The sequence below is a fragment of the Podarcis bocagei genome (genome assembly GCF_964188305.1).
Source record: "Podarcis bocagei genome assembly, chromosome: Z".
NCBI classification, from domain to species: Eukaryota; Metazoa; Chordata; class Lepidosauria; order Squamata; family Lacertidae; genus Podarcis; species Podarcis bocagei.
In genome coordinates this window covers 24,605,720-24,628,729 of record NC_138140.1, presented here as the reverse complement: position 1 = coordinate 24,628,729, position 23,010 = coordinate 24,605,720, and the positions used below count along the sequence as shown (strand labels likewise).

General features: G+C 42.8%; 1 protein-coding gene across 9 annotated transcripts in view; it reads left to right on the top strand.

The window, feature by feature from the left end:
- Positions 1-12,956, top strand: part of ARHGEF9 (Cdc42 guanine nucleotide exchange factor 9) — a 272,573-nt gene extending 259,617 nt beyond the window's left edge. For 8 of the 9 annotated variants that reach the window (XM_081179284.1, XM_081179290.1, XM_081179289.1 and 5 more), the window contains 2 exons: positions 6,197-6,386; positions 12,241-12,956. In XM_081179284.1, coding sequence (XP_081035410.1) covers positions 6,197-6,378 — 182 coding nt within the window. In that variant the 3' untranslated portion in view covers positions 6,379-6,386; positions 12,241-12,956. The remainder of the gene's footprint in view (positions 1-6,196; positions 6,387-12,240) is intronic. The other variant, XM_081179285.1, reaches the window with a different exon arrangement.
- The last annotated feature ends 10,054 nt before the right edge of the window (positions 12,957-23,010 follow it).

Genomic DNA, 23,010 nt, shown 5'->3' with positions numbered 1-23,010 from the left:
ATGCAGAAAGGCAGTGTATACATTTCTCAAATAAAGCTCATTATAAAACAAACTCCCAAAGTGTAAGCTGGCACTCAAAGTGAGGAGGTATGCTTTGCCTCTGATGTACTAGCTCATCACCTGCAAGGAGGTTTAAGATAATGGTGGGGTGAGTTAAAACAACACACCCCTGCAGTCTGATACTATCCAGAAATCTACCACCTCATTCTGTATAATTTGTTGATAGTGGCTCCTGGAGACTAGTTAAAATTTCTGCAGCACTTGATTATAACATCCCATCCAGCAAGGTGTTTTTTTCTTGTGGATTCTTCCAGTAATTGTGTCTTACATGGAGAAGGGACCTCTGACCTTCTAGATGTTGTTGGACTATGATTCCCAATAATCACCCCTGATTCAATATGCTGTCTTGTATGCTGTCTGGGGCTGGTGGGACAACATCTGGAGAGCCACAGGTTCCCAGTTTCTGGTCTGTTGCATCCTTTAAAACATATAAAATACAACAATATATTTCTCTGTTGCAGTTCTTTCCTTTGTTCCCTATGTTTGGGGAATAGACCCTCTTTTTTGTCTGTGATAGTATTCCTAAGGCAGTGAGGAAGGAGCAAAAAGAAGTGTTTAAGGGAGTGAAACATAAACACATGAGCCAATCTAACAGAGGTGAACTTGACAATAAACTGCCACTTACTTCATGAATCGGCATGCCACATATCCCGAGAGTATTCAACAGGAGATGAAGAGTAGACTCATTAAATGGAAGTGTGTAGGTAACCACTTTCTGCAAAATGACAGGGAGGAGACGTAAATAGAACAATAGCAAGGAGAAAAACCTACAGAATGCATTTGATCCAAATGTGCACAACAAAAGCCCAGCGACTTCTCTTGTATTTGATGGGGAAATCAAGATTTACAGTGCAGAAGCTGCAGGAGTATGTGTGCTTAGCTCTTCAAACACAATGCAGTTGTGTATACAGAGGCTATTCTAAATCATCTCTAAAACCCCTACACTATTGGGACCATACTCCTGGCATGTGCGGACAAGTACATCAGTAAAACATTACAGAAAGCATCTTGGTGCAGTCATGCATAGTCATGCATGCACCCCAATTTCCTGAGTGGCGTGGTTTCAGGGCTCCCAATGCTTACTCAGGCTTTTGGTTTCATTTAAAGGACATCACTTGACACTTAACTGGTGTTTTGTGATATGTGGTACACACACACACACACACACACACACACACACACACACACAGGTTGAGCATATTTGGAGAGTCCACAGCTTTACATATGTTGAAATTTTCTCATTAAGAACCCCTTTTGTGCAGCCCAACTCAGCTATGAGTTGCTTTTCTTTCTCGTTCTTTCAGCCTGAGTCAAAAATTCAAGAGCCACAGCAGTGTGGTAGACCACCTAGAGTGCTAGATTTAGACCTGGGAGACCAGGGTTCCAGTCCCCACTCAGCCATGAAGCTCACTGGGTGTCCTTAGGCCAGTCACTCACTTTAAACTTAATGTAGCTCTGTGAGTTGTGAGGGTAAAGGGAGAGGAGGGAGGAGGGAGGACTCCTGTATACCAGCTTTAGCTTCTTCAAGGAAAAGTGGGATATAAAGAAAATAAAAAGCCCACTTCGATAATCATGGAATTGAATCATAGAATCACAAGGGTCAACTAGTGCTACCCTTTGCAAAGCAGATGTCATCTAGTTATTTCCTTAGCCAGAACTTGCTGCAAAAATGGGATCTGACAGGCTAAACTTGTTGAACCAGTATAGACCTCTTTAGCACACTATTAATTTTACTTTACTTTACAACAACAACAAACCCACATGATCTTGGAAGAGGGGATCCCAGAGAGATCATTCAGACCTCACCTGTCTCCTTATAAAATGCTCATGTCAGGCTTGCTTCTGGGCACATGCTAGTTTCTGCAGAAGCATGGGGAAGGAAAAACAACAGAAGAGAGAGCCAACCTCCATGGCCCTTTGCTAACCACACTGTTTGTCCTTGCGTGCATGGTTTTGTTTCCTCTGCGAGGGAGGATAAAATCTGGATTGGGATCGCAGTGGGGAGCCAGAGGACTAAAGGACCCCTACCTGCTACACCAGGTTTCTGATACACTTAGAGGGGAGATGCTGGCTGTTTCTGAAACAAAAATTCATGCACTCCAGGGTGAATGAAGTGATTAATGTTGTGTAGTTTGGCCCAGAAAGCTGTGGGAAGCTGGCCATGCATATCGCTCTGTCAAAATTCAGTAATAAAGAGCAGCAAAAAAGCCTGCATAATGCTCTTCAGGCATTCTCTTTGCCATGCAGTTGCCTTCACATGAAGGAGAGAGGGGTGCACTGCCAAGCCCCACCTCCATTGGTGTGGCCTCCTCCCAATGATTTTTCAAGGAGCCTATAGGAGGCTTCCTGCTTCATAATGTTGCCCTCCCTCTCACAGTGGGCTGTAAAGCAGAAAGCAATGTGCCAGAAAGGTTTGGATTTGGTAGCACACCATGTGATAACAATTGCAGAAGCAAACAGAGGAGGGCTCACCTAGGATTCCTAATTCATCAGTTCCACTGCAGAATCGATTTCTGAATCCCTAGATTCAGAACTCCGTAATCCAGGGGGAAATTTGCATGGTGAGAACTCCAGGTGCCTCTTTAGTTAAAAGATTTCAGGGCTTTGTGGTGGATTAAGACCCCTCCAGAAATGATATCATGACAATGAGTTTGGATTTCCTGGGATTTGCAGTTTCAGATTGAGAAAACCCAGCCATATTAAACTACTTAAGGCAACCCTAAACTAATTCTATACTTTCCCTAAGTCTGCTAAGCTTAGAGTAAAGTGCACAAGGGGAAGATTGGAGGCATTTCTTACCCAAACAGAATATTACATTCAGTGATCAGGAACAAGATTCCAGATTTAGAGTCAAAGACACAACAGGAGACCTGCGATTGTTACTTCCCTTGGTTTGGTTCATTTTAAAGCATCCACTCAAGGAGGTGTCCATTTTTTTTATCAGAGCATCAATGCTGGAAGTGGGAGGGGGATGTTCCTCTGTTCTTCCCCCATTTCAACCCTCTCCTCCCATACAACCTTTAATTGGTGGGGGTGGAGAGACCTTTCTACAGACATGATACAATTTTGTATTTTTGCATTAGATTACAGTCAGGGTCAAATCATAATGTGTTTAGTAGGAGTTAAATGCTGACATGTGGTACAATCCTAAACAGAAGTAAATCTAAGTGTGTCCAATGGTGTTTAGGATTGCTGCCTTAACTGAGCTTTATCTGACCACATTGTCAGAATGGTAAAGTATTATTATTGTTTTCTCCACATGTAGGATGATTATTGCTTTTTTCTGCCTGGGAGGAAATTGAGTTCTATGCAAGGGCCAGTCTGTACAGGTTCTGGGTATTTGCATCCTTGTTCTCAACTCCTTTGTCATCTACCATGACTCGGCTGCTAGTCCAAATGAATTTACAATATTTGCAGGCAGGTCATTGTCTATCTTGTGGCTGCCACTCATAGTTCTAAGCACCTGACACTCAGTTTAGGATGATGGGCTTGGATGTATACAAACCACCCTGTTCCAGTGGTTTGCAATGTCTTACACTGTACTAATTTAAAATGCCTTGCATTGCTTCAGGAAAATGCTCGGGCTTTGATGGAAAAAGCATCCCAGGAGTGTAGTGGTGGTTCTGACTAAGCACATAGTTAGACTAACGAAAGCACTTCTGGCTGTGTAGACATGTAAGGTGGAAACAGCTTCCTAAATATGTGAGCTTAAGACTGCTTCGGGTTATTTGTAAGTCAACATCAGCACCTTGAATTGAGCATGGAGGGCAACAGGGATCCAGTGCAGATGGACCCTAGAGCAGGAGTAGCCAACCTGCTGCACTCTAGATGATGTGGTTTCCACTTCCCATTCACCCCAGACAGCATGGTTAATGGCTAGGGATGGTGGGAGTTGCATAGAGCATTGGTGTATGGCTACCCATGCTGTAGTACATTGATGCATGTGGGCAACACAATGCCTTTCTGCAGGGGCAATCTGGGAAAGCTTTTTTTACGCTAGGGGAATGACCTAGAGTCAAAAACAAACATTCCCAGATTGCCAAACTTCAATAAAGCCTAGGCACTTTTATGAATCTATTTCTTCTCTCCAGAGTTTCAGGTAGGAATCTTTCCCAGATCACTCAAAAATGTCTCAAAAAATGAAGCATAATGCCCTCTGGCATATGTTTCTGGATGTAAACTCTAAATAATATTCTCACCAGCTTCCCACCTGAATGTATTCATCCATATCTCCTGGCAGTTCATTGCCCAGCTGCTCCCATGCTAGGACTGCCCCCTTCTGGCTTTTTTCTAATCTGGTCTGATCCAGTGTAGTACAGCACAGGCTTCAAAAGGTTTGCTGTTCAATTTTTGAGACATTTTGGAGTTTGAGCATGCTCATAAGTATACAGAGCTCTGAGAATCAATTAGATGTTGGTCTTTGTTGGTTTTATTGGAGTAATTAAAATTAAAAGGGAAATCTGTAATGTTAAAGTATTCAGAGAGCATAGGACAATATTCTTACCCTATGCTATATTAAGTCTAGAAAGTCTAGAAATATAATAATAATAATAATAATAATAATAATAATAATAATAATACAACCAAACAGTGCAATTCTTTGCAAACCCCAGTGAAGCAGAATATTGCAATGACATATTTATGCTGTGCTCAGTCAGATCAAATTTCCCCAGGCCCAGTATGCCACCTGTATCAGTCGCCAGTAATAAGCAGGATGAAGATAACTGTCATTTGCAGATTGCTTCACATCTATCAGTTAGATGTGTTAAGGTTTCCTCTTTTAGCTATCATGACTAATAGCTAATGACCAAGTATTCGGCGAGAAAGGATATCCTACTTTTTTTGAACAGAGCTGATTCAGAAAATGATTCATTCTTCCTACCCCTTAAAATATGGTTTAGTTTGGCATTTATCAGAGAGCTATATCTTACCCACAAATGCATTTATTAGTAAGTGAGTAAGTTAATGCATTTATTATGCATCTTTTCAATGTTGATTTGCCTGGGTATTTTTCTTCGTCTTTGTTTATTAATTAGCTGAGCTACTTCTCCGCCTCTTTTCTGTATGCTCTCAACCACCATTAATATTGGGAGTGGGGTAGCTCAGTGTTTGAGCACATGCTGAATGGAAACTATTCAGGTTCAGTCCTTGACCTCTCCAGGTAGAGGGTTGAGGGGAACCCTGCCTGAAACCCTGGAGAGGCACTGTACATTGAGCTAGCCAAAAGGGTGCTCTTCAGATGCTGTTCTACTTCTATCCATGAGCCCCATCCAGCATGGCTCATGGTCAAGGGTGTTGGGAGTTTTAGTCCAGCAACATGGAAGGCACTAGGTTGGCTAATCCTGGTAGCCAAGCTACCCTCACATCAGTGTGCAGCTTCCTATTTTCCTAGCTCAACAGGAACCATTAAGAAGTAAGAGACAATGTTGCTTTTTCCTGTGTGGCCTTGCCCTGGATTCTGCTTCTTGAGGGGTATCCATACATTACGTTCAGCTAGAGTACAATCTGTGTACCTGTGTGCACAGTTGAGCTCTACATTCATATAGTCATTCACATGTAACATTCCACAAGTGAACCTGCGTATCCAAGAGTTGAGCTGCACAAATAACAAGTGCACAGTCTTTCATACAAACACTTGTAGATGTGTAGAATCACAGAGGGGGAAGGAAACCTGAGGGTCTTCTAGTCCAACCCCCTGCAGTGCAGGAATCTCAACTAAAGCAACCATAACAGATGGCCATTCAACCATCGCTTAAAAACCTCCAGTGAAGGAGAGTCCATCACTGGACATCACCCCTCCAAGGGTGTCCATTCCACTGTTAAACAGCTCTTATTATTAGAAAGTTCTTCCTGATGTTTAGTTGGAATCTCCTTTCTTGTAACTTGAATCCATTGGTTCTGGCCCTACCCTTCAGAGCAGGAGAAAACAAGCTTGCTCCTTCTTCCATGTGACAGCCCTTTGAAGAGACAGCTTGAAGCTTTGTAATGTGTAAATAAGCCTTTGTGCTAGAATTTGATGTAATATTGGGAACTGGGATGAATGATGTTCGTATCTTTAGCCAGTACATTCTGATGGGCGTTTCTTTTTTCCTACTCCATCCCACCCCATATTCTTTTTCCTCCACCATTCATACAGGTGTTGGCTACTCTCGATCAGTTCCTCCAGCCTACCCACCACCCCAGGATCCACTAAATCAGGGACAATACATGGTGACCGATGGCATAGCCCAACCCCAGGTCTACGAATTCAACGAACCCAAACGCAGCCAGTCACCATTCTGGCAAAACTTCAGCAGGTTAACGCCATTCAAAAAATAATATATAGAGTGAGATGGAGAATTTTAAAATAAATTTTAAAAAATGCTTAAAAATATTTAAAAAATATATATTTATAGATGGACCTTTTTTTGGAGAAGCACTGTTGCAACTTAAAAAAACCATATAGATATATATAGATATATATAGATATATATATAGATATATGTATATATACAGACATGCATATATACATATACATACATATATATGTATATATATTTGAAGGACCAAAAACCTTTTTGTTGTTGTTGTTGTTTTGGGGAGGCAGTCTCTGCTACTATATTCTAAGTAGCACCAATTACTTCTGATCATGTAACCTGCTTTATTTTGGCACCATTGGAACCATTGTTGTTACTGTTGTTCTTTTCTTATATATATAATTTGTTTTGTTGTCTCAGAATCGTCTCCCGGGATGATTTCTTGTTCATTGTGCATTTCCTCCATTGACATGTTCCATCCAGCGCCACACTGGTGTATATTTCCTTTGGGGTTTTATTTATAGATTACCTTCTCTTAGAAGGGGGTTGGGCGCATGGTGAGAAAAGAAAAGAAAAGAAGTGTCTGTTCCTACATCTCATTCCCACAGCCCACCGTGGATGCAACCTGTTCCTGTCTGAGCACCATTGAGAAAGGAATGAGAGGCCTCATTTGCTTCAATGGGATGTGCTCAGATGGTGTGCCGGGGCGATTGTACCACACACATTGAATGCTGATTTAAAACAAGACAACAAGCTGCATTTTATCTCCCCACATTCTTCTGTTCTGAGTCCATGCTCCATTGTGCACTGTATAATATGCTGCTCAGTACTTCTGTTGCTTTTTAATGTTGGGTAGAGGGATGCTGGACATGAGACCCTTCTGCTCCGCAAACTCCCAGGTAAATGGAGGTTGGAAAGCAGAAGCGCCTGTTGGACTGTGTCCCAGGTGTGCAGGATGGTAAGAGGGCATCCAACTCTTTATTATGCAAATAATTATGTCAGTTTAGCTGATGTTGTTGCATTTTCTTAATTGCACTCCCCCCCTCCCTTCTTCTTACTCTGTGGTTTGAGCATAACTTCATCTTTTTTTAACCCCCCTAGTAATATCCTTAGGGTTGTACCCATTTTGGTTATATACAGTGGTGCCCCGCAAGACGAAATTAATTCGTTCCGCAATTTTTGTCGTCTAGCGAATTTTTCGTCTTGCGAAGCACGGTTTCCCATAGGAATGCATTGAAAATCAATTAATGCGTTCCTAGGGAAACCGCTTGCCAGGCTGGCGGTGCGGAGAAGGGCTTTTCTCCGCACCGCAAGCCTTCAGGACAGGTACGGGAACAGAGGGGAAGGCGCGCAGCGCTTTCCCTCTGTTCCCGGGGCTTGCGTGGGAGGAGGGTTTTTCCTCCCCACCGCCAACATTCAGAACAGCATTCTGAATGTTGGCGGTGGGAAGGAAAACCCTTCTCCCACCCCAAGTCTTCAGGACAGCCATCCGAAGGCTGGCGCGGGGAGAAGGTCTCTCCGCCCCCCCCCCACGCCAGGCTTCGGTGCATCCTTCAGAGGCTGCTGCCATAGTCACGCGTCACTTCTCCAGCTGGGAGAGGGTCGCGGGGGGCTGGTTTAGCCCCGCGCGCGCTCTCCCGGCTGGAGAGGTGACGGGCGCCTATGGAGGCTCCTGCCATAGGCGCGCGTCACTTCTCCAGCTGGGAGAGGGTCGCGGGGGGCTGGTTTAGCCCCGCGCGCGCTCTCCTGGCTGGAGAGGTGACGGGCGCCTATGGAGGTTCCTATGGAGCTGTTCCTGGAACAGCTTTCCGAAGTGGGGCGGCTGGGGCAGGTGACCCCGCCCCCCGCCCCACTTCGGAACAGCTGCAAAAGACGTCAGGGGGAAGCGGGGAAGCGAAGCGCTTCGCTTCCCGCTTCCCCCGGACCTCTTCTGAAGCAAGGGGCTGGGGGGAGATCGCTATCTCCCCCCAGCCCCTTGCTTCAGAAGAGGTCCGGGGGAAGCGGGGAAGCGAAGCGCTTCGCTTCCCCGCTTCCCCCGACGTCTTTTGCAGCAAGGGGCTGCAGGGAGATCGCTATCTCCCCCCAGCCCCTTGCTTCAGAAGAGGTCCGGGGGAAGCGGGGAAGCGAAGCGCTTCGCTTCCCCGCTTCCCCCGGACGTCTTTTGCAGCAAGGGGCTGCAGGGAGATCGCTATCTCCCCGCAGCCCCTTGCTTCAAAAGAGAAGACCCGCTGTCCCCGGGGCAAGCTTCGTTTTGCGAAGCAAGCCCATAGGGGAATTCGTCTTGCGAGGCAAATCGCGGACGAAAAAACCTTTCGTCTAGCGAGTTTTTTGTCTTGCGAGGCGTTCGTCTTGCGGGGCACTACTGTATTTTATTGCAAACAAGTTTCCCCTTTGATTTTACTATTTTCTGTTTTATTTTTTATCTGAAAGATCTGCCAGTTACAGTGCCCTGTGCTCTATTTATACAACCTACAGACTCAAAACTTTTTTGCAGAAAAGAGTTTGTGGGTCCATATCCCATATCCAAGATTAGAACCAAATGGCTCTTAGGACCTCCCCACCCTCCCACTCCCAGAACTGGCCACTTTCCCTATCAAAGAGACCTATTTATTCTGCCATATGTAGTGTGGCTTTTATGCACCATTGGTTAATGTTTAGAGATGCATTGTTCCCAGGGAAGACCAACTATTATACAGACCTTTGTGTCTGACCTTTCATTTGTCCCTAGTTGTAGCCATAGGTCTCTAACTACCATGCACAGCATTAGCCAGTAATAATGAGCTATTAGCTGTAGGATCATTGCCTTAGTAATCAGAAGCATTTCCCCCATTTTTAAGGTATCAAATCCATGGAAGGAGCTTAGTGCTGCATATATGAACAGACCTGCAATGCTTATTTGGACCGAGGAATGTGCTGAGCCTGACAAAGCTAATAGCTTGGTGATGATTCCTTATATAGGTTATAGCAGTTGTTCAGCAAACAGGCATCACTGTCAGTATCCAACCTCTTTCTGCCTTTCTGTCTTCCCACTCTCTTCTTTTTTCCTCTCTCTCTCTCTCTTCTCCCCTTTCTCTATTGAAAAATGCATTTTTTCAAAGCCATCTTGTAAATTTCACTTTGGAGTTCCTAGATAGGCGCTGGTCTCATCTCACTAGAAGAACAATACTCAGTGGCGACCAGAGCTATATGGCAGAGGTACCACCACATCCAAACCCTGGGTGGCTCATGTCAACCAGGGTGCAAAGGGTTTGGGTGTCTGGCGGGGGTGGTGGTTTTGCCAAGCTTTTCGGCCTGGCACCCAACATTTTAACTTCCCCACCCCCACTGAAAGCAATTAGTCACACCAACTCCAGGCTGGTGTAGCTGAGGGCTCCCAATCAGAGAAGCTTTGGATCCAGCTGATCCACAGCCTACTCTGCTCCACCCCAGTTTCAGGGCCCTATGCTTGCTACCAGCAGGAGGAACACTGCTTTTTTTAAGTTCCCACCCACTGAGCAGGTGCATTGGATGCCTCCACCTTGGTAGGGCCACCTGCCTCCCAAGTGAAGTTGGTAGGGAGGCACCTCCATAATGTGATTGTTCTCAAAGGCTTCAGGCCTAAACACACTTACTAAGGAATAAGCCCCAGTGGAACAAAGCTGAAATTTCTCAGCAGGCACGATACCAGAGATTCCTCTTGTTTTCCTCAGTGCTTCCTGAAAGAAAGAAAAAAGGATGCTACTTTGTGAAATTTCCTCCAGATATTCTCCATTTTATTCTTTTATTTAGCTACTTACTTTGTGTTGCAGTAGCCAGTTCATACTTACAGTGCCCCAAATAACATGAGGCCTGGGGCATTGTGGAGGATACAGGCTGGAGGCTGAGCTGCCAACACAGTTGGTTCTTGCTGCCATTTGCAACAAAAGAAACCCCTTAGGGCAGAAATAGAAAGAAGCTGAGCTGCTGCCACCACTGATAATGGTGAACCCTACCTCTGAGAAACTGTTGAAGAATTTCTAACCCTTGAGAAGCTTGATGAAATTGTCTCTCACAAATAGGGTCGAGATTTCAGTGGACAGCTCTGCATTGAACAAATACGTATAGGAGTGAAGTGTGCACCCCACATTTAGTTGCAAAGACATAGAAGTAGCTTACCTAAGATACCAAGGCTAAACAATAACAGAATGTTGCATTATCTAAAGCAGCCTTCCTCCATCACCTGGTCCTCCCAGGTGTTTTGAACTACCCATCATCCCTGACCATTGGCTGTGCAGGCTAAAGCTGATGGGAATTGGGAGTCCAGCAACATCTGGAAGGCACCAGGTTGCTGAAGGCTGCACTGAAAGAAGCATCCCTGTGCCTAGGAATAACCAGCAAGCTAAAATGGTTGGCCTGACATCTTCCACTGCGTTGTGAGTTTCTCCCCTTCGCTGATTGCCATTTGCACAGGAATGGAAGCCCACAAAGTGGTGACACCACACAGTTTAGCTTCCTATATGTCACCAGGGCAGGTGGGAGGATGAAAAGGAGAAGCTAGGTGGTAGGTCCTCTGGATGCCAAGCCTATTACCTTCATAATGCTTAGCTTGCAAAGAAAGGATGAGCTTGGCTAAAAAGGCTAAATTTGGAGTAGGTGTACTTTTCTTTTCTTTTTTAAAAAGACTCCTTTGAAAACAGACGGTAAAATGGCCCAACCGCCTTTGCTTTCTTGCCTGTTCACTGTTGGGGTTTTTTGGTCACAGTATTCTCTTTCCTTCCTAGGCAAATCTGGCCAGCCTTTAAATAGGGAAGATTCATTAGCTTTGCTCATAAAGCTGATGCTAGTGGGAGTTGTAGCTCAAAACATCTGGAGTTTCATATTTTACCCAGTGAACAAACAAACAAACAGATTTTTAGAATAAAAATTTTAGAATAACAGCCTTTGAGTGCATTATTAGGTTGAAAGAAGCCTCTTTCAGGTGCATCCATAGGATGTTTTGTTAACACTAACACGTGTCACTGTAACATGTGTCTCAACTCTTGCTGGTCCTCGTCCCACAAACCCACAACAGATGACACCAGCCAGTTCAATGTGCACAACACTGTTTGTGCCATGATGTTTGATATGGGCTTCTTCAGCTGCACCCCATAATTTTTAATCTTCTCTTGGGCTACTAAAGCAGGAGTAGAGGATGCTCCTGGTCTGAGTAGTGATCCTGGTCTGAAGGGCTACAGCAAGCTCCAAGAAAAGAAATGAACTGGCAAGATAAGTGGTTGAACTTATCTCATGCCTTAAACACAAAGGCAGCCTAAGTATTTTCTCCCAGCTTCATCCTATCCAGTTAAATTTAACCACCTAATTCCAGGCAAACTGTTGCAGAGAAGCACTGCAGTGTGTGTGTGAAACAATCCCATCTGCATTCATTTCCAGGGAGAGGCGGCTCTTCATGCACAGAACTGCTTATGCAGCAACTCCCTGGGTGCTGACTTTGGATCAGTCTTCCCAACTGACCTTAGTGTGTCCAGATTTTCAGTGCAGAGTGACCAATAAAGGGAAGAGTCAGTGACAAAGTTTTGTATCAACAAAGAGCATATTTTTATTGTGGGTTTGGGGGTGGGGTACTCTTTTTTAACTTTGCATGTTAGTGGGTAACAGAACAGGTTTTAAAATAGACTCTCATTTGTTTAATACCTTGGTTTTCCTAGCTAGGCAGATGCTTAGGAATTGAACCAGGGTTATGAAACTGGAGGTAGAATTTCTTGCAGTTTGTGAATGGCTAGCGAGAAAGAGAGAGAGAGAGAGAAATTAGGGGCAAGTTGTCAACATGATGAAAGTTTTACTTATTCCTTTGCCTTTTTAATTGCATAAGAGGTGGGAGTAACAAGCACATTAGTTAAGCCTGTTCATTTACTGTTTTATGCCCCAGAGAGCGAAAATGAAACATCCATTATTTTTATGAGAAGATGCTTCCTAACTATTCAGCGCTAGGAAAAAAAAAGAAACCAACATCGTCACACCATTATTTGCATCATAAATCAAGATTCGCTTGGTCTGACAAGAGCCACTTGTTGGACTCCCAGCATCTTTCTTAAAGTGGAAAAAATAATACCCAAAGGGGAAGAGCTTTGCCGACTCAGTGCCAAAGCAGAGCAGATGCTGGCATTTGTTCCCAACAGAGGGAGTGCGTTTGCCCCGGCTAGTGGCATTCAAGAACTCTCCTCCTTTCAATGTGTTGCCAAGGTGCTACGAGGAACGAAGCATTGCTGCCATGAAGAACCAGCCGTGGGTGCCAGTGTTACTACCTACTACATGTTCTTGATGGGGAGGGCTGGTGTCAGGTTGGGCTGTCTTGTTATTCTCGAATGCTTACATCTGCTCAAATTTGGGGAGGGAGAATGTCGGAGGAGTATCAGAGATTGAGCATTTTACATAGACTTCAACTTTCCATTGCCAGAAGAAGAGGAAGCTGTGGTATCACAAGGTATACATCAAGGACGGTTGTAATACGCTTACTGTACACAGGATCTCTCTGGCATATATAGATATATTTGGGGAGGGGGGCATTTCCCCATGCCTCTTTCCTTAAACCACTGATCACATTACCCCTTTGACTTTGCAAATACAAAGGATTTATCTTCAAGATTATTGGCTCCCTAACCTTATTTTAAAATTTAAGGGAGGGGAGGCAAGGCAAAGGTGCATCTAACAGTTGTAAATAGACAATAAATAGAGGGGGAAAACAACAACATATATTTGAAATTTGTTTCAGTTTTGGATGGACGCTAGCCATCCTTTGCAATGTTATTGATAGTACACCGTGGTGCTTTTGGGTTTCTGGTTCCGTTCTCTTTATGCTCAGTCATCTTTTTTAATTGCAGCTACATTTCAGGGAACATGTATATTTAGTAGCTATTGTAAGTTCTGCATGGCATCACCAAGCTTATTTTTCCTTGAGAAGATTAAGAATGAGCCTGTCGGAGCTTAATGGCATGATGGCTGGAGAGAGGCTCTTGCCAGAGAATGCAAGTGAGGTTGGAAGAAGATTGAAAATCCAAGTTTGGGGCTGAATGCTGAGGTTTTTGTGTGTGTGTTGTGGGGGAGGCTTTAATGGTCTGAAGGAGCAGATAAATGGAGGATTTGGTAACCCAGCTAATTCTCACTTGCCAGTTCTATTATTTTGTTTCTATTGGATTGTTTGACTTTGTCAAACAAATGTCAGAATTGTGTGTATTAAAAAAAAAAAGCAAGCAAACAGTGTTTTAAAAAAAAGTGTTGTAAAAGACACTGAGCCTTATGAAAAATATTTATGGAGTTAAATAAAAAGAAGTAAAAAAAAGACATCTCTGGGCATTTCTTTTCTATTAAAAAAAGAAACACGGTTTCTCTCTACACATATCAGATTTATGCTTTGTTTTCAAAGTGGTGTCTCTGGGACCCACATGAGTCATAGAAGAAGAAGAAGAAGAAGAAGAAGAAGAAGAAGAAGAAGAAGAAGAAGAAGAAGAAGAGAGCAGTACTCTGTGCCGAGGTACATTTCCTGCAGTTTGCAGCAGGTATTAATCCAACACAACACCCAGTTCTTCACTCCTTTTCTGGACATCCACTGAAGTCATAACTTAATAGCTGGAAGGTGTACCAAGTTTTGGACAAAGCATCCATTCAGGACTAAGGCAAAGCCACAAGCCAGGTTTCTTAAGTTTTCTTAAGGGTCAAAATTCTCCTCCCACTCCGAGGTTAGGTGTCAGCAGATGTATTTGCACTGCCTTGATGCTCTCTGGTGCTCTTTTTTGCCTGGGCAGCTGTTTCTCTCCAGCTCCTCCTCCTCCTTTGACTTCACTGTCCCTGCTGTCACCAATCTGGTGACCCAAATGTTTGTTCGTTTGCTTGCTTGCTTGCTTTTCTTGATAGCATCATTACAAAACATGTGGCCTGAGGTGTAAAAAGCACAAGTAAATAAATAAATGCAATGACAAAGCAGGCAACATTAGTTAATTATTAAAAAGCTCTGTCTAGCCTGCAGCATTCTGTATCTTGGTGTGAGTAAAAGCTTAATGATGTCTCCTTCCAACTGGATGTTGGTAGTAGATAATTCCACTGCTCTGCACCACTGGTGTGATCAGAGACCAGTTTACACATTCGGTTTCCAGCAGTCACAGAAACCACTGCAAAAAAGGGGGGAGCACAGACCTTCAATGAGGTTTGATACCTCCAGACTTGGAGGCTGTATGTTTCTGAATGTCAGACATTTTGGTACCTAGGTTGGTAAAGTGTAGCAGAGCACTCCTCCATCTCTCTGTCATCGTCCCCCCCCTACACACACTGAGGGCTCATCCACACTTACCTCCCCCACCCCCCTGCTTTCTAGGCACAGGTCCTCACTTTAAAGCTCCATGGCTTTCCCCAGAAAAGCCCACTCTTCAACACTGAATCATAACAAATGCAATTTGGGTTTTTTGCATATTGACATTTGCTCTGATTCAGCGGTAAAAAAAAGCAGGTTTTCGTGAGGAAAGGGCTGGAGGAAAAGAAAACCCACTCACACATGGAACTTTAAAGTGCAGGCTTGTGCCTAGAAATGCAGTACAAAAGGAAGTCTGGATGAGCCCTGAAACTTGCTTAGTTTCAGCAGAGTTAATGCATTGTGTGCCCTCAAGTCCATGCTACTTGGCACTCTTGCTTCATAGAACATGCTTTCCACCTATGTTCCCGATGCCACCCAGAGACTATCACATGGAAGCACAATTGACCCATCATCCAGTCTGTAAGGCTGCCAAATTTAATTTGGAGTAGAGTGACTAATTATCAAAGCACATATATGCCTTTCTGGTTACGGTAGTTAATCTACAAAGTTATGGAACACTTCTCCTACGAATTATTGTCTGCTGTCTTTCTGGACCAAGCGAAGATCCATCACTCCACTTTGTGCTTTCACACAATAGCTACCCTGGTGCCTTGGGAATTTCACAAGCAAGATACAATGCTCTCTCTCCAGTATCTGGTAACCTGAGAAAACCTGCTTCTAAACATGGAGGTTCTGCTGTGTCTTGACAGCTCATGTAGGGATCATATTGTTATTAGGTACATTTATATTTTGTTATAATGTACTTTTAGTTCATCAGATTACCTCATTTGTTCTTACAAAAGCTATGTGGGTCACTCCCTCTCCACTAATGTGGAACCAAGCAGAGAATAAAGCTTGCCAGTGGTTAAGAACTGAGGCCATGTGCAGTGGGACTGGAACCCAGTTGTGATGGATTATGAGCAGCTGTCGGGAGGCAGCAAATCACATACACCACCATGTCCCCACCCCAGAACAAGATCCAGTGTTGCCAGCATTTACCTGGTCCATTCTGTAAAATGGAGAAAATCAGTGGACAGCCCACCCCCGATGCTGCTCAACTACAGCTCCCATCATTCCCAACTGGTGGCCATATTGGCTGAAGCTGTAGGGCCACAGGTTGACCACCCCTGTATGATGTATTAGCAGTAATGCCCTTGCCTCCTTACAAAGAATTGTGGCCATGTCTTTCTTTACCTGATCTCATCTCAATGAACTCTGCAAAACTATACAGAAGAGGTAGGGATTGCTTTAACTGTGGCTTTGATGGACAATTCAGATAAGGGCCTTTTAATCTTTTCATTTTGGAGAAGGTAAACAAATTAGCAAGGAGACTGTTTCTCCTGGTCCATTCCTTGATTTAAAGCTTTTCCTCCACTCTGCACTTCCCTAACGATTGCTGGTGCCCATTGAGACTGGCAGGGCAGATGACATGGCAGCAAACACCAGGCAGAGCCAACTCATTTTGGGTTTGTCCCAATCCTCTTCCCTGATGGAATCTACAGTGACAACACCAAGACTAAGGACATGTAAGGTTACAAGTAGCACTTTCCCTGGACTGGTTGTTAAGTCAGGAGGCAGACAGGAGGCTGGCTGATGATAGAATGAGGTTGATGGGGCACTCTAATGTGCTGGACTTGTAGCCAATATTAGTCCTACTCAGAGCAGACCCATTGAAATTAGTGGACCTGGCTTAGGTCTATTAATTGCAATGGGTCTTCTCTGAGTAAGAGTAGCATTGCATAGAACCACTGTATTTTACTTTTCCTGAATTCCTGCTTTAACTTGGAGAATTTATAAAACGAATTCCAGATCAGGAGCATATTTACTTGCAGTTTTCAGTATTCCCCAGTTTGTTTTGCACCTTGCCCTTCATTACTAGCACATATATTTGCATGAGTGAAACATTGCAAAAGAAGTAGTCCTGGTAACCATTAATAAAATACTGCTGAAACAAAACAAAACCAAAACCAAAACCAGAGTGTTGATGCCAAATTATTTTTGTGCAGTGTTTTATTCATGCACACGAATGAGCATGCTCATTGGTAAGATGCCACACAAAGAGATATGATGTGATTGTATATATGATTTCATTAAAAGCACTTTTTGGCAATGTTTTATCAATGCTTGCATGTGAAAGGGGGAGTGTAGACTTGAAGGATCTGAAGACTATTGCAAACTGCACATGAAACATGTTCTGGATAATAATTTGAAATAATAATGAAAAACATATCAATGGAAAATTCATAATTCATCAGTTCTGCTTCAGAAACAGAAAGGTTTAATATGGAACTGCAAAATACGATGGTACATTCACATGAGAATTTATGCATTTGACTTTCATTTGCTATTTTCAGGGATCACTCTGCTACATACCCACACCAATAAAACTGCAAAGGTTCCCACCCCCCCAAAAAAAAGCATCCTCAGAAGTGTAGTGCAATGGTACTAAAACAGATTTTAGAGACCTCTAGGCTACCTCACTGACCTACTGTTCTCAGAGTTGGGAACAAAGGAAGCTGCCTTATGCCACCGGTCCATCTAGAATGGAAATGTCAGCATTTGCAAAAGATGTTGGACATAACATTATGATGGCTGACTGGGAACAGTTATGGACCACAGGTATGAAGTTCACGGCATGTAATGCCTTAAGAGAGAATATTTTGAAAATGATATACAGGTGGTACATGACACCAGTCAAGCTTGCAAAAATCTATCATTTGCCCGATAATAAATGTTGGAAATGTAAAGAAACTGAAGGTACATTCTTTCACCTTTGGTGGATGTGCCCAAGGATTAAGGCTTTCTGGGAGATGATCTATAATGAAATGAAAAAGGTATTCAAATATACCTTCCTGAAGAAACCAGAGGCCTTTCTCCTGGGCATAGTCGGCCAATTGGTGCCAAAGAAGGATAGAACTTTCTTTATGTATGCCACAACAGCAGCAAGAATACTTATTGCAAAGTACTGGAAGACACAAGATCTACCCACCCTGGAAGAATGGCAGATGAAGGTGATGGACTATATGGAACTGGCGGAAATGACTGGCAGAATCCGAGACCAGGGAGATGAGTCGGTGGAAGAAGATTGGAAGAAATTTAAAGACTATTTACAGAAATACTGTAAAATTAATGAATGTTAGAATGATGTCGGAATGAAGCTAAGGGTTTTTAGTAGCAATGTTATAAGGAGTATGTAAAAATGGACTGCTAACAGATGAGAAAATACAGTTATTACATATTAAGACAAAGGACTAAGATAAAAACAAAGAGGGAAAGGATTTGCTGAATTAACTTACTGAACTGGAATACAAAAAGGGGAGGTGTGAGGAGGTCAGGGAAACAAGTGAATGAAAGACAAGATATGGAAAGATTGATTTGTTTTTAATTGTTTTTACTTTTTTGTATTTTGTATTCTCTTTTTTCTTTTTTATCTTTTTTATTATTGTAACTTCTTTTTTTTGAAACTTTAATAAATATCTTATAAAAAAAAAGGAAATGTCAGCATTTGAAACTGAGACCTTTTGTATGCAACGCAGATGCTCTGCCACTGGAGAAAAGAGAGATTATTGCACCAATGTAAGTTGGTGCTATAAAAATGCCTGCCTGCTGTGAGTTGCAAAGGCACATTCATTTGCTATCTCAAAGAACAGAAACTGAATTCTGGGTTGCTTCCTGGTTTATTCTGTTGAGAAAGCTCAGATTGGTATTTGTTCCTGTGCACAATCATATTTGCTCTTGAGCAGAGCACCCCTGCTTCCTAAACCACAGGTGTAACAAAGCAGCTTATTTTGCCAGTTCTAACTTTGATAAGTCAAAGCACTGAAGCTCATCTTTCAGTGCTTTCTAGAAAAGCACTTAAGAATGGCTAGTAATCAGTTATTTAATGACACTCATTGGGGTTAAGAATGTTTAAGGACTTAAATGCCCCCCCAGCTAAACATGCCGTGTTTAGCAAATTAATTTGTATGCCAAAAAAATCTACTTTTGATAACATTTTACTATTGTAATAAATGAGAATCTGCCCTTATTCCCTTATGGGGGACACAAGAGCCCTTATAGAGTCCTTTGTAGGTTCTCCATCGGTCAGAGAAAAGAATAGAGGCCAACCAGAGAATATTGAGAAGCAAAGCAGCTCGTAAGCCTGATCTTTATTGAACTGTTGCAACAGGGTGCCCCCTTCACACACAGGAGGAGGAGGAGGACCCAGAACCCAGGTGTGCCTGCCCTTATATAGACAGTTTAAATTCCCTGCCCTGGAGCTCAAGACCACCCCTCTATACATCATACATACATCACAGAAGTGGTGTAGATCAAGACCACCCCCAAACACATCGTGCCTACATCACAGAAAGGGGTGGTCTACAACAGAAATCTGAGTTCGTTGTTTACCAGAAATCTGAGTGCATTGTTTACCTCCTGTCTAGCAGGTTACCTGTTAATGCTTACTTGGTTGGATACCCTGGGGAGCCTGACCAGTCTTTTGTAATGATAAATACTTAGTTCCTGAGCCAGGTCACAGGCTCACCCTATTCATACACAGACATACCCTTAGGACAGGATTTGTGAAGGAAAAGACAAAGGGGAGGCTTTTCCATTTTCCTTTGACTTTGCAGAGAAAACATTTGGTCAGTTTGGGAGCCAAAATGGCTTCATGGCTGTATTTCTGTGCTGCTGCAGACATGTGGTTTATATATTTATGTACATGTTTGCTTGGTACATTTGTGAACATTTATTATATATTTAAGACCTTAATTTTTTTATTTCACTATTTCTCATGAAAAACCCAGGCATTCATTTAAATAAATGAAATTAAATGGACAGTGGGGTTATTGGTTGGTTGGTTCTTGTTTTTATTATGAATTTTGTGTTTTTATCTTGTATTTTTATGTTGTGAACTGCCCTGAGATCTTCAGATGAAGGGCGGTATACAATTTTTTAATAATAAGAATAGTCCTCACTGACAATTGCCCACAGTGACATTGGAAACCCAAATCTGACTGGCTACAAAGCACTGGGATGTCATCCAATATGTGATCCCTGACTGGGTGGGATCCTACTACGTGACTAATCCAGGAAAATGAAACAGCAACCAGGCACCTAGAATAAAATATGGCAATTGACAGAATTGGAAGAGCTGACTTAAAAAAACCCAAAACACCCTGCTGAAATCACAAGTAGATATCTATAACATAATACAAAGAGCTTCTTTAGACAATGGCAATAAAATAATCTATCTATGGTTTGCTAAACAACCACAAAAGGCTTGCAATAAGAAATTGCACATGTCACTGGGGATCACTGCTGTTCTTTTCCCTCGCTGGAACCTAGCTAAGGAAGCTAACTACCATTTCTGCAACCAACCAGATTTGTAGCTGTGAGCATTTGTGAAGCTAATCAATGGCTTTTCCAGCTGGCTGCCAATTCTATTCTTGCCACAATCCAAATGCTACTGTAAAATACTTCTGATTCAGTTACATGTCTCAAGTGTTCAATCAAATGTTTCTAGTATCTGAGTAACAAGCTTACTGGACTCACTGAAAGCCTTTAACCGACCATACGCTTTATTAATCTCTGCAGTTTTCTTCAAAAGCTCTTGATTTTACATTATTGCTTCCAGGAAAAGAAAATCAGAATTTGCTCAACTTATAATTGAAGAATATGTAACGCTAAATAAGTTTCTATTCATGGACACACACAGGCAGATTTAGGGCAGCATGACCAGTTCAGCTGCACTGGGGGCTGAATCTCGGGGGCACCACAACTATGATATAGAATGGAAGGGAAGAGGCACAGGGTTCTGTATTTTTGCATCGCACAGGGTGCCACTGAAATTTGAAACCCCAGTGTCTGCCACTGACAAACACCCAGCCTTTTATTTGTTTTATGGCTGACCACTCCACACATCTGCTAAATTTTATTTTATTATACTTTACATACAGTAACTGTTGTAATAAGAGGATTGATTATGTGTTCATACATGTGCAGAAGCATGCTAATCAATCCTAAAAGCTGTGCTGGCAACAGCCCACCATGCCCAAATACTCTTATTACCCACTCTTGGCCATTGTGGTTCATGGTTAACTAAAGCACAAACATTTGTCTAATCACACCAAAATAACTGAATCATGTAATGGTGATGACAGTATGAAAGTACTAAGCCATCTGCAATTTCTCTTTTCTTCTGTTTTGGATGACCTCCCTCAAAGAGGTATGGAGGTTTGGATGACCACCCTTTAAAACAGGTATGGGAGAACCTGTGGCTTTCCAAATGTTATCGGACTGCAGCCCCCATAATCCTTGACCATTGGTCATGTTGACTGTGGTTGATAGGACGTTTTGGCTGGCAAAGAATCCTGCTGGAGTGTTAGGAGGGTCAAGCAGATAAAGGTAACTTTTGTTCACTGCCCTATCCATCACCATTCTCCAGATATTTTTTTAAGCAGGGAATTGTTATGATTGTGATTTTGATCACCTGCTATTCACTATCTGAAAGGCCACAGGTTCTCCATATCTGCTGTTAAACATTTGGATGATGGCACTGGGTCAGGTGGCACACACCTTCTGTCTGCTTGCCCCCTGACGGCACCCCAGCTTGGCTCTTTGACAGCAAGAACTTCATGCACAAGACATCCTTCCCATGGTCCAGCAGGAAGTTTTCTGGATTCAAAGTGTAGTGGGATCTTTTCCTTTCTGAGGCTGTGGGGCCTGGAAGGTAATGAGAGGGGAGGGAGGAGATAAGAGGAGGAACTCTGCCACCTACACCTTGAGATACAGTTGGCTAGAAGACTATCAGGATAACAAAGGAGATTTGATTCCTCCACTTGGGGGTTTCCACTACCCACCTACCACTATAACCCTCCAGCCACAGATGGGCAATCAGATACCAACCTTCCCCACAGGGGAAAAGTGGAGGGGGAAAGTGGAGAGGAGAACCATGCAATCTGCCTTGAGTTCTTCAGAGGAAAGATGGGATATAAATCTCTATTAAGATGATGGTGAATAATAATACTTATAATAAAACACCCAGCACGTCATAATAATCATGCATCTTGTGTTTGGCAAGGCTGTGATAACACAGAACTAAAGACACGGTTTCCATATGTATATTTTTTCCTTGTTAAAAATAGTTTCAAATACACAAAGGATAGGCTGCTTCTCCCTTTCGTCCACAGAGCAGAATGATTCTGTCGTAGCAACCAGTTTCTAAGGAAGAAGAATACCTTGCCTCCCCAAAAGGCTGACTTCTTTTCTTTCTCTCTTATGTAACATAGTTCACTAGGAACACCTTCCATAAAATAAGGACAAATGATGTGAGCTGTATATATTCAGTGAGCCACTTCATTCAGTGTATCATACAAGTTGTGGTGCAAGCTGACCTGAACATTTGATGACTCTTCTTGTTTAGTCCTTCAGCTTGATCAAACAGCTTTGATCTTGATGGTGATGAGCTATTTGTGTTCTGTTTGGAAGGGTGTACAGATCATCAGTGGATGCATACAGGCACTGAATGCAGAAGGTCCCAGCAGCTCCAATCAAAAGGTGCTCGTGCCTCATTATTATTAATATATATATATATATATATATATATATATATATATATATATATATATATATATGCTTTCGTAGATTTTCACGGGTACAGGAATGTAGGTTTTGGTGTCTTCGGGTGTCTTCCCGTGTAAGAGTTGGGGTGTCTAGGCGACGTTTCGACGAGGTCTCACTCGTCATCTTCACGATGACGAGTGAGACCTCGTCGAAACGTCGCCTAGACACCCCAACTCTTACACGGGAAGACACCCGAAGACACCAAAACCTACATTCCTGTACCCGTGAAAATCTACGAAAGCAAATATCTCACCTCTACGGGGAGGAAACCTTCCAGCTGACAAGAACCTACGAGAAACTAGAATGAAGATGACGAGTGAGACCTCGTCGAAACGTCGCCTAGACACCCCAACTCTTACACGGGAAGACACCCGAAGACACCAAAACCTACATATATATATATATATATATATATATATATATATATATATATATATATATATATATATAATATTATATACCAGCTTTCATTTCAAGAAGGAAGAAGGAACCAAGGTGGTTCACAAAAAATAGAAGCCAACAGAAAAATAAGAATGGCAATCATAAAAATACAACTATCTGCAATCAAAATACATAGTAAGACATCTACATTTAGATACCTGTAATCAAAATGTGCAATATTCAAGCCTGTTTTCAGCCTCAAAGAATTTCCCCCTCAAAAGGTCCAGAATAAGTACCAAACACCTGCCCTTCCCCACACTTGAAGGAAGCTGGGGAGTCCCAAAACAGGTATATTTCATTGCTAGCCAA